Source organism: Oenanthe melanoleuca, chromosome 2 (genome assembly GCF_029582105.1).
Source record: "Oenanthe melanoleuca isolate GR-GAL-2019-014 chromosome 2, OMel1.0, whole genome shotgun sequence".
Taxonomy (NCBI): domain Eukaryota; kingdom Metazoa; phylum Chordata; class Aves; order Passeriformes; family Muscicapidae; genus Oenanthe; species Oenanthe melanoleuca.
In genome coordinates, this window is record NC_079335.1 from 21,291,688 (window position 1) to 21,304,151 (window position 12,464).

Consider the following 12,464-nt stretch of genomic DNA (forward strand, 5'->3'; position numbering starts at 1 on the left):
ATCAGATGGGGTGCACTCTGCTTAATACATGTTGCTCAGTAACAATAAAAAAGTTACTTTGATAGCTACAAAACTCAGATAGCTCAGAGTATATCACTGGATTACTTCATGAAGAATTTGATTACGGGCAGCAACTGGTTTGTGCTCAGACTGACAAAGTTTGGTGAACGTAGCACAGTTTACAGACCTTGCAAAGCTTGGATTGCTTGTGACAAACTCTTTCAGAGCAAGACATAATTGGAAAAAATCCCCCACTAAGAGAACTGGCCACGCTTTGCCATGAGGCTGGAAGCTGGCCAAGCTGAAGCCATTTTGCTTCTTTTTCTCTGTTGTCTTTCAGGACTGCTGCAAGTGTTTCACACCAAAAACAGGGCTGAGGCATAATCTCATCACAGCAAACATCACATAAAAATACAGCTCAAAGAAAAGAGTACCTGTTGCCATGCATTAATACAGTTGCACAATTAGTGTGTGGAATAGCACACAATTTCAGGATTAGCACTGGCTTGTGGTATCCTGTGTTGAAGATAGGCAAACACAGAGTGGCCCTGACTTAGTGATAGTGTACAGCAAGAACAGCCACCACCACCTGTAATAACAAAAATCTGAGCTTCTGAAACACAGGCTTTGCCTTCTCTACCAGGTCAGTTACACTGTCAGGCAATATGGCTCAATTCACCTCCCCAGAAGCAGGAAGGAGTAACTGAAATGTTAAGCACTTCTGCCACTGTAAAAAATAGCTTTTTGAATAGTTGTCAGCTTTTTGGTTATTCGGATATGCTCAACTTCCTGAAGGCAGCTACTTCAATATAATATTTTTCAGTAGGACCAGAAGATGAAAATACAGCCTATAGTTTCAACAGTCTCTTTTATATGCTTATAAGTTATTATTTTAAGTTTGACCCTGTCACGCAAAATGCAAAAGATAGTTCCTCGGTGGGGAGTCAATCATCTAAATATTTTACAAACAATTTCACTGCATTTTTTCCTAAACATATAAAAAAAAAAAACCACCTATCATAAGCTTTCATGCACAAGTGTTACTAAAATGACCCAGAAATCTCCCCCAAACTAGAAAAGAAGACAACAGCTGGCCAAAGATAACAATCAAATCAAACAACACCCTGACAGTGCTTGAGTCATTTAAAATGAGACAGGACAAAGCACTTAAGAATGTACCACAGGGAACAACTTGCACTGAGGAGGAGACGATTTGGCCCAGATTCAGCAAAGCTCTTAAGCACATGCTTAAGTGCTCTGCTGAATCAGGGCCACTGTGAGCCAGATTTTCAGAAAATCAGAAAGGCAACTTTACTTTCTGGGTAGATACCACAACGTATCGGTGAACCGAGGGCTCTCACTTGGCTTCACCTAGCACAAAATCAACATTTGCCATTGTCTTAGCTGCCTGCACGGGTCAGATGGCTTTATGAACATGAGTACTGTGACCATCGTAGAAATCTCCTTCACACTTTTCAATTTTACAATTAGAAAGTCATAGAAATTACGGCTTCAAATAGTTGTGCTCTCTGCATTTCTGTGCTCATCAAACTTTTCATCCTTGTGAAGGAAAATAACTGCAGCTTCGCTTCACTTTGTTATGTATGAAGAACCTCAAGTGTTTTTAGAGTAAGCATGTTCATATTTATTCTGAATGTGCTGGGGAAAAAAAGCAGCACAGTCATACCATCCCTTCAACTATGACTGTCTTGTTTTTTTGGGAAGCCACAATATTCTTTAAATTAAATGGTCAGAACAGTAGCAGCTTTCTGACAGATTTGTAAAAATTGAAACATAGGTCTATTAATAATTTAGGTCTTGACATAATTCATATGAATGCTGCTGCCTACACAGAGGAAATATACTTTTTAAGAATCAGGTTTAATTAAAAAACTGATACAAAGTAAGTGGAATATTTCTGATTTCTCCCTTAGTTCCACACTCATCAAATCCAGCTATACAGTAACTGTAGCTATTTATCTGGTGCTTCACTGACTCCACTGCTTGGAAAAGAGGGATTTAGCAGGGAGCAATCTCTAAATAATAATAACAGCGGGAATAAAACAAGACCCTAGCTTATGGAGGAGCACTGTTTAAATACTAATATGAAGCTTTTAGTTTCTAACATGAAGTCTGATTTCTTAGGAAATCAGGACACTGGAATTCTAGCTCTGTTTTTTTGTTTTGCTTTAACTCGGGTGTGCTGCCGCGATCCACGGAATCCTTGTGCGCAGGGAGGGGCAGGAATGGCACATTTGTGCATGGATGTGAGGAGTCCCCAGGTTTCCAGAACAGCAGAAACTTTGATTAGTTACACCCAAAGGTACAAAGTTTTGCTCTTTACTTCAGGCTGATGTTTTTAGCTCTGACCTGGTGTGTCAGTGAAGGGGACAGAGACACCGTGTTACCTCGATGTTTTATTAGTAACTGAGCCAAGGTCACCAAACAGTTTCACCAGCACACACACCAGGCTGACACAGTGCTTCTAAAACTATAATCTTCCATCCAGCAACTCAACCTGACTGCCCTTAGCTCAGTAAAACAAGAGGGAAAAATAAAACCTGCTCCAAACTGCCTTTGATTTGCAACACCAGTAACAGCTTACTATTGGGACAGTGGCTACTAATACGTGGAATTTCTCCTTCATGCACATTTCTCCCAGGACACTCACTTGCTGGTTTACAGGCATTATCAAATGACAGTGCTTCACATCATCTAATGTTATTGCTTAAAATAATTCCCAGCAACTTAACCCAAACTTGTAACATTTTTACCACTTCCTCTTTGGGGCTTTCAGGGTTGCGGTTGCAAATTTAGGAATTGTGTACACTACTGAAGATTAGGAAACAGGACAAATCCTTTCAAGCTTCAACTCTTCTAACCTTTTGCACTGGACTGCTTTTGGTCACTTTGATCTCTAAGAGATTCATACTGTTTAATACACACTGAGGAACTCTGCCAAACAATACAGTTCTGCATTCCTTTGCTGTGTGACAAGTCGAAGTAACCTAGAAAATCCAGCCCCTTACTTCAAAACTTCTTGCAGAGACTTTTTCCACTGTGGGTCAGTTTTCAAATTTTTAGGTACTATTTTGAAATGGATAGAGTAATCTTTACTTCTAACCAAACCACTTGGCTGCTTGATGAATAAAATTACACTGAATCAGGACGATCTGGTCTCTTTGTAAAAGCAGAACTCCTCATCAAAGCTTACTTAACATCTGCACTAAGTTGAAGTGGTTTTCAAACAAACCCAAGAATCTCTGATATCTACAGTGCTGCAAAAACAAGCAGGTTCAGAAGGCATTCCTATAATTAATCGGAAAGTAAACATCAGCATGATGACGTCTTCGTGTTGAATTAGTTACAAGTCACGCTGCCCGATGCAGAATTATTCTTTTTTTTCCTGCTCAGATCCACATCATGTACGAGTGAAAATATTATTTCACAAAGAAAGTGCAAACCCATTCTATATCTGCAATTATTTTATCAGCAAAAATCATACACAAAAGTCACTAAATCATGATAAACAGTATCTAATATACACACTGTGAGGCTTTTACACAACAAGAAATGAACCCCTCCAGAACTGGAAATTATAACTCACAGTTAGAAAAGGCTAGTGAGCAAATCAGAAAACGGTATTATCATTTAACTTGATATTTAATAGTACATTACCTAGAAGGCTAATGCCTAAACGAGAGAGCCCCTGTCTCAGTCCTTCTCCCAGGCTCTCTGGTAGCTGCCTTCTCCATTCTTCTTGTCTGTTGTAATGCTCCTCATCCAGTGACAGCCTATCCATATTCCGAGCAAGACTTGTTGCCAGATTGGTAATTGACGTCAGTGTACCTAAATGCATGGAGATACACATTTGGGTCTGGATCAAAATGCTTTAATTCAAACCACGGAGACATTGTATGCCTCACTGCAAGACTGAGCATAGGAGCAGAACAGCAAGTCAAGTGAACAGTCACCCATGTGTAACATGCTTTACTATTTGTTAAGCATCACCACGCTGCTGCTATGGTCTGTGTCACGCCTTTTACATTAGCCTGCTCCAGGTTTGCTCGGTTGGTGGGAACAGAAACTCATCTGAACATCCTTCTCCAGTTCCCTGACTTGTGTAAGGCTAATCTAAATGGAGAGGGGGCTGATGGAAAGGTAAACAAGTATTTACAGAGCCGTGAGGCCGTGTCCTGCGGGAGGCTGGAGCGGAGGCAGGCTCGCAGCAGCAGCCAGCGCCGCGGCGGCTGGAGCCACGCGATGGCACTGTTTGTACAGCTTTGCAAAGGAAAAGCTCCTCCTGCTCCCGTGGCAGGCCAGCCCCACTGGCAAATCCCATCCCTGTACTCACACAGTTATGACAACTGTATCTACTTCTTTTTTTTTAATAAAAAATATGAGGAGGCGATCGAGTGTAGAATTTCTGATGGCTAGCAAAAGTACAGAACACCTTTAATACTTCTGCAGTTATCACATGAAATACTTGCTGAGTGAATATCTATTTCCCACTGGGAGGTTTAAAATTTTGAAGTTTCTGAAACATTTCCATGCACTGCAGTAAAGTGGTGATCTGTTTAATACATGAAACATTGCATGTGAGCCTGTAACCCTCTTAGCTTAGTTAAACAGAAACTGTTTGGTTTTTGAGCCCTGGTACCAGGAATTTTAACTGGCACTGTCAGAGCAGCACAAGACACGGCAGGGCCAGGAGACTGAAGGATGGACAGATTTTATTGCTTAAAACTTTAACAATGCATGACAACAAAGCAGTGGTTGAAGTAATAAAGTGAAAGCTCTACCTTTGGAAATGTGTTTTACAAATGATGTTGTTCCTCTGGAAACTCCACTGACAAATGCTCCTGGGCCTCTGGTCAGCCCTTCATAGGGGAGCCTAAAGAAATCAGCTATGCCATTCCCTATGCTTCTCACCAGACTAGCCGGGCTTCCAAGAATTTCCAACGATCCGACAACCCAGCCTGTGCGGAGAAACAAGACACATGTTACAGCTGCAAAAACTGCAGAAGCAGCAGTTGTGAAAAGGTTATTCCTTAATTATCTTTTTCACACTAGAATTCATTGCATTATGAACTTCCTTTGAGCAAAACACAGGAAATAACTCATCCACTATGAATTCAGAAATGGCAATCTTTCATACTTCGTAAATCAAAGAAATCCTTTTGGCAAACACACAAATAGCTTTAGAATTACTTCCTTCCAGGAGCTTCCCGTATTTCTGCTAAAAGTGTGTGAGGGAGGCAGATGCGAGAGCCTCAGAGCTACAGAGGAACGGGACTGCAAGCTCAGATGGTCGGGTTGGTTTTAGACACTATAAGGCAGCGTTGTGATTTCACATCCTTACGTGATAGAATTGTGACAGGGAGTTTACACTGATACAATGTACTGCTTTACGGGAGTGTGCAGGTCAATTGCTTGATGGAGTGTTAGGAAAAGGGATGCAGATTTTTGACAAGTGCTTAAGAAGTTATTTTAAATCCACCCCAACCCTTCTAAGCTGATCATTTTCTTTCAGAGTGCAGTGAAAGCCAGACAAATGTCTTCTGCTCAGTACAGTTGTGTAAACAGCAATGACATCTACATGCTGATTAGGTTACTCATAGGGGAGTATTCCTTATGCATATCCCAGGAGAAGTATCTGCAGATCTGGTTTCCTATATAAACGCAGGGTTGCCAGCAGCTTGCTGGATGGCTGAGCACGCAGCAATCTGTTGCTGGAAAGCTATTTGCAGGTCTTGTCTTTCTCAGGCTGGTAGGCAGCAGATTTATTAGGGAAACAGTGCTGCATAACTCTTTTTTTGGCAGCCCAGAGAGAGCAATTCAGAAATGGCAATAAATGTGAAACAGGAACTGTTTGGTCTTTGAGCCCTGGTACTACGAATTTCAGCTGGCACTGTCAGAGCAGCACAAGGTGTGACAGGGCCAGGAGACTGAAGGATGGACACACTGGCCTCCTGCTCTCCCATGAGGGCCCTTCATCTGCGCTCTGCCCTCCTCATTCCCATCTCATCATTGAAAACTCCTGCTATCCAGATGCTTTCCTTGTTTTCTTTTAACCCCTCCCAGTCATTCCTGTGGAAGGCTGAATCATGAAACTGAACAGAAGAGAAAATGTTACTCATCTGAATTGAATTAATCTCATACTATCATTCTAAGCTCCTGGAAAGTCTATTATTCTTGTTGAATCTGTCCCACATTTCAGTTCTGGCAGGTTGAGAACTCCGGTACTTGTAATACAAAAAACGGGAACCAGGGTGGACATAAGAGAGAGGGGGGTATGGACTACAAAAACCAAACCCAAGTGCTACTGGCAACACAAAGAACAGAGCAGCAACACACACTGTGGCCCTGCTGTCCTGGAAAGGAGCATCCCCTGGCAGTCCTTTCCTGCCAGAGCTCCAGGCTGGGTCTGCAATTCCCTCACTGTAGAATTTTTAATAAATTATCTTTGCCACTGTGTGAAGTGCTGAAAAGCTGTAGGGGTGGGGGAGGTGTGTACAGATGGGAGAGATGCTCTTTCTGCATTTTCTGATCGATATTCTTGCAGTAATTTCTTAGAGCCTTTTTCTCCCCTAAATATTCTTGACATTCCTTGTCCTACGTGGTGGTGTGATGCAAAGTGGCTACAGGTCACTGCAGCTTAGTGCCTTGGTGCCCTGCAACATCCCCAGCAGGCACCACCAGCCTGGGACATGGGGGACTCCAACTCCATTTGCCGCATTTCAGGAATGTAAAACAGACAAAAACCAGAAATTAAAACAGTGAAACACAAACTTGAGGGGTTGCCTGGTATGGCACAGATGGTTTGTTGTAACCTGTCCCTGGCTGTCAGGTTTGGGAAGCTCTGGATGGATCATGCTCACCCTTGGAGAGTGTATGGGAATAGTGACCTGTAGCATGGGTGACCCTCCTTGGCCAATGCTCAGAGCAAACCCAATGGCTCCTCACTGCCAGCCTGGACCACTCAACCCAAGGAAGAAGGTGTGGAAATAAGTCAGGAATAGAAGAATGAGGAACCAGGAATAACCCCTTGATTCACAGGCTCTGTGTGGCAGTTTACTTTGCATAAATACAGTATCATATCAGGTTACCATTTCCCACTTATGTGTAGGAATTATATACACTGGCATGACTGTATTAGCAGGGAGCCACTGAATTTTCTTTAGAGGCAACTGTAGGGTCAGATGTGGTACCAGTGATATTTTTTAATAGAATTTTATTAACTTTTATATAGGGGACAACTCAATTAGAGAAGATTTCCATTGCAAATGGTTTGAGATAAGCAATGCTAATCAGCATATTTGAACAGAGCTCTCCTGTCCCATTCATGGCTTTAATGGATTCATTTGCAACACATAGGGCAGCCTAATGCACCCCATTCAGAAAGCTTTGGGGCAAATCCGGCCCCCTCCCACAGGTCATCAGTGGTCCTGCACACAGCTAAGGGCAAAAGAGTGCATATCCCTGAGTATAAGGTATGGCTGTATGGGAGAGCTGGCTGTGCAGGTGCTACCATATGCATGGGACAGCAGTGAGCAGAAGGGGGTCAAACAACCCATATTCCAGATTAATGTAGTTAAAATGCATGGAGCATGAGGTCCTCTTCCATGAGAGACCAACTGTGCTAATGGTGAGAAAAAAACTCAGGCTTTGCAGATCATATAAAGTTTTTTCTTGATTTTTTCATTCCTTTTTTACTTTTTTGACACAGTCCACTTTTTTGACAAGTGTCACAAAGTCTTCAACATAAATCACTTTCTTTGCTAAAGCAAGCATTAATCAGTACAATTCACCATTTTAATCATGGTGACACATTTCAAACAATACATTTTAGTTTTAGTGCTTTTAGTGGCACACATTAGTTTCCTGAAGAAAAATTCCACCAAAGCAAACTTCAATTCTCAATACTTAAATCTGCTTGATTTCAGAAACATCACTGATCCCAGAACAAGTGATGGGGGAGAAGCATTTACCCTGTACACCATATCTGGCTACAGTTTCACTCTTAATTACCAAACAACCTTCTGTACTATGAGATTTAACTACAAAACAAATCTAAGCAAACCAAATTTGCAAGTTTTTCTTTTTTCCAAGTAGAAAAAAGAAAAACCTGGAAATTTTGCAAGCATAATATTGCAAGAAAATAACAAACAGGTACATTGCTCTGGTGCCCAACTGTGCATACTGTTGTCACAATCAGCAGTGCAAGTCAGGTATACACACAGAGAAAGACAAGGTCAGCATCTATAAATAGATGAAATACACGTGTACAGTTTTGGAAAGTGTGCACAGAAGTCAGGTTGCAGTTATGCTTCCAGTCCAAATGGAAGCATTAGGATCTCAGAAAATCTGACTATTAGTATCGCAGGAAAATAAATCCCACATTTCAGTGTGGAGTATGTTACTTGTGTGTGATCATGGAGGAGCTTCCTTCTTGTCTCAGGCACAAATTCTGTGCTAAATCAAGACACATCAGAGACCAGATTTCATTATTTCTACATTAGAATTTATGGAAAACAAAATATACCTGGTAACTTAAAAAGACTAACTACTTGCTATAGATCCTATACGGGGAAAAGTTACTAACAGCAAACTTCATAGTTCTTGGATCAAAGGACAAAAAACATCTGTGTGCCAGTTTAGACTGAAGGCTGTATGAAGAAAGACAGATTCCTAACCATAAACTGCAGCCAAAAGGAGTTTTAACAACAAAACAACATTCAGGTCTATAATTTACTTCTGAAAGCAGAGCAACATGGTGAATAATTTGATTAAACACTGTTTTGGGGAGTTTATGTAAAGAATGTGGGCTGATTCTGACTAGTGCTATAATATAAAATGACAAAACCTAAGCCAGCTAGAACACATTTTTATGCTGTGCTCAGGATTTCAGGTGGCTAAAGCCTTCAGGTGGCTGGCTAATGTTTAGCACAACATTTCAAATCTTCACTGGTGTCAGCTCAGCTATTTTATTTCCCTTCTGCTGTATGACAGGACCTGAAAGGTGTCTGAAAGTATTCTTATCAAACAGTGTCTAAGGAGAACAAAAATTGCATGGCTAACATCTAGGCTACTCATCTTGAGCAACAGCCACAGAATCCTGGTACCCAATGAAAATGATGCTCGTTAAAGAAAAGTACTGACCTGCTCTGAACAGTGCTCCAGCAGCGTAGTGCATGGCCAAGGCGTGGACAAGCTGCCTGGCCGTGGTGAAGATGGGTCCTCGCTCAAACACGGAGAAGGAGAGAGGGGTGTGATCTGAGGCTATATACAGTTTCAATGAAGCATGTATACTGACAAGGAGATTAACAGGCTGTATTTTTAATTTTCTTAGCTTCACTGGCTTGACTAAAGCTCTTGCATGCTCTCTCACTTGTTCAGGCACTATCAGGGTAGTATCTGAAGCACTCATGGATTTACAAGCAGTTTTGTTTTCTGGAAGGTATGTATCAAACAAAGTCTTAATGTAGTAAACAAAGGTGTCTTCCACATACAGCCTGGCTGGTTTCAGCTCAAAGCTGAGGTCATTCACGTGAAACATGAAATTCTCTTCCTCAGAAAAAGCAATACAGAGTTTTATAAAGCAGTTTTCCTTGTAGCTTTCCAAATCTTTGTTACAAACAATGAGATTGTTCATTCTTGACCACTGTGCAGTTTCGTTTTTCTCTTCTTGGCACAGCAGGACTGCAAAATGGAAATTGGATTTGCTGTACAACTGATTGTCCAGTTGCAAGTCTTCACAGTACACTTGGAGACTATGAAACTGTGGAAGGCCTTCCACTGAGTCCTGCTGGAGCTCCTGAGACAGGGAGCTGGTGGCTGGGGCCATGTGGAGGAAAACATTGTCTGCTGTGAGACGCAGGAGCTCAGATGACACTTTGTGGTTTGTAATATCATCAAATGCAGCAAGACTTAACTGACTGACAAACATCTTCAGGGACAGGGTCTGCTCTGGACTCCTAGACAGGAGAGAAAAGAAGTTTTATTACTTCCTGCCTTTTTAGTTCACCTGGCATCTTGCTTGCTCGAAGAACTATCAAGAGAGGCGTTCTCTGTAATATGTGGGAAACTCATTGGGAAAATCATGCTAATGTTACTGGGGTTTGGCAGCCTTAACCATCACAATGAGTACCACCCAGGAGCTCTTCTAAGGAATGGGACAGTATGCACCTACACCAGGGTTGTATGTCTTTTTTATCAATCCACAGCATAGTTTGGACAGGAACATCTCCATCTACACAGTGATTCCCTATTACATTTGCTACAGAGACAGATATTAAAACACACCACAAATACAATTTTCTGACGATTCACATACAGCCTCAGATGTTTCACTGATGGCTACTATTACAGATAATTATTCCACATCACATGCAGTGAGTGCCCTCCAATGAAGCCACTGCAGTATTTTTATACTGATGGCACTGAGGGCCTCCCCACTGCAACATAAACTGCCCATTGCCAAGTTTAACTGGCAAATGGACTATTAGGTACTTCTGATGACCAGTTGCTTGGGGATTAATACTTAATTACAATGCAAATAAAAACAGTACAACAAATCCCACTCTAATTGTAACAGGATTGCTGCAGGCCAAGCATTCTGCAGCTTAGAAATAAGCATCATTATAGTTGCACTTGAATGAAGCTGAGGACCAGATTGTGGTGTATTATGGAAGTGGGGAAGTGCTCTAAAGAAGGGTGTTATAATCAAGCATGATTAATTACCAACTGTAAGGCTACTTCTACAGCTCTTGCATATTAAATCCTTGGGAGGTTGTAAGATTACAGATGGCAGGACCTGGCTAAACACATTTTAGACTGATGAACACACTCAAAATCAATTATTTTAGAAAATGTCTTTCTGTGAAATGAACAACTCAGGTTGTCTTTTTGTACCAGTCATCTAACGTTTACCCTAAAGTGACATGACTTTTGATGTTAGACTGTCCTTTTAAACTGTGATATACAAAGCCATATGGTCTAAACATATGCTGCAGAGCATGCAGCAGTATTAAACAAAACAAACACTTAAGCTAAAGTTTCTAAGTCAGTTAACACTTAGAAAGCTGATTGAGCTCTCAGCAATGCTTTTAATCATATTTTATGTGCTTTATGTACCTGTTGAGGTTGATATCAGCAGATCCTGCTCTTCCTTCTGGGGCCAAGGTTATGACTATTGTTCCACACTGATGGGTGATGTCCACATAAACACAGCCAAAGCCAGTCAAGAACACAATCTAGAGGAGAGGGTTAAAAACACATGGAATGTAACTGAAATCACTATTTTTAATGTCATAAATTAAATTAATGCTATCAATGCTTTCTGGCTGAGATCTTTAACTCAAATCAGGATATTATTCAGGGAAAAAAGTCAGATTTCAGTAATTCAGAAAATAACTGCTCTGATACTTTAAGTATTTCAGTTATACAGGGAGATGAAATTTGCATCTCATCATTCAATTTCATAACTGAATATATTTTAATAAGAAACTTCTCCAAGAAAAAGCAAAATGTGCTGGGGAGGGTGGAGTTTATATGAAAATAGTAAATAGGAAATTTTAATTTGTGATTTTGGATTAAAAAGAAAGGCTTTTTCATGGAGCTCTAAAAAATCCCACTTTCTCCTCTAGAAACAAACATTATGTTGCTATGCCCTAGCTCAGAGGGCTGATGAATGGCTGATAGCATGATGTAAAACACATGAAGACTGAAAAGTAAGTAAGATTTTGGATCCATGAAAACTTGCATTAACAACTCAAGGCTGAAAACATTATTAAGCCATTTAAACAGGTTTGTGAGAACACCTTCACAGGCAAGGTGCTACCACAAGGAAAAGGCAAAAATCTATTGGAAAGCATATAACATCTAAGAAGGTTGGAAAAATGGGAATTTGACAACAGGTTTGTCTTGCTTGCAGGTGTAGAAACTTTCATTCTGGAAAGTTGTCTTTAGGAATATCCTACTTAAAGAAGTCATGTGCTTTTGGAGCTTAATTCTCCAATATTTCCATGCAAGTTTTGTGTTTCTCCAGAATATAAAAGATTAAGATCTTTCAAAGGTTTGGAAAATTCACAGCAGTCCTTTTTAGAGGAAGCTGGCTTCTCTTTCCTTGCAAGGTTACTATCAACACAATTGTTTACTAGACTGCAATGACAGAAGCTACAATATAAAGGAATGCAAACTTGAGAAATAACAAAGATATTAGGCTAGCACAGGTAAAATAGTTATTTGTCTTTAGACAAAATAAAGAATCTACTAAGAATGCTGTTAAGAAGTCACCAGAAGCAAAAACAATTGGAAATTTCGTAGGATCAGCACTTAAACTAATACTTGTTAGGCTATTCATAATAAAAATAATTGTACAGATAATTAAATTTCATTAATCAAATTTCTTATTCTTCTGAAAATTCCATAGAAGAGAATTTCTAATTTTGACATGTCAGTTT

General features: G+C 40.5%; 1 protein-coding gene across 6 annotated transcripts in view; it reads right to left on the bottom strand.

Annotated features, from left to right (window-relative positions):
• The window catches only part of VPS13B (vacuolar protein sorting 13 homolog B), a 425,154-nt gene that overhangs the window by 13,957 nt on the left and 398,733 nt on the right, over window positions 1–12,464 (bottom strand). For all 6 annotated transcript variants that reach the window (XM_056483011.1, XM_056483012.1, XM_056483014.1 and 3 more), the window contains exons 55-58: window positions 11,137–11,255; window positions 9,163–9,977; window positions 4,803–4,979; window positions 3,679–3,849 (exon numbers count right to left, since the gene is read on the bottom strand). In XM_056483011.1, the coding sequence (XP_056338986.1) occupies window positions 3,679–3,849; window positions 4,803–4,979; window positions 9,163–9,977; window positions 11,137–11,255 (1,282 nt within the window). The remainder of the gene's footprint in view (window positions 1–3,678; window positions 3,850–4,802; window positions 4,980–9,162; window positions 9,978–11,136; window positions 11,256–12,464) is intronic.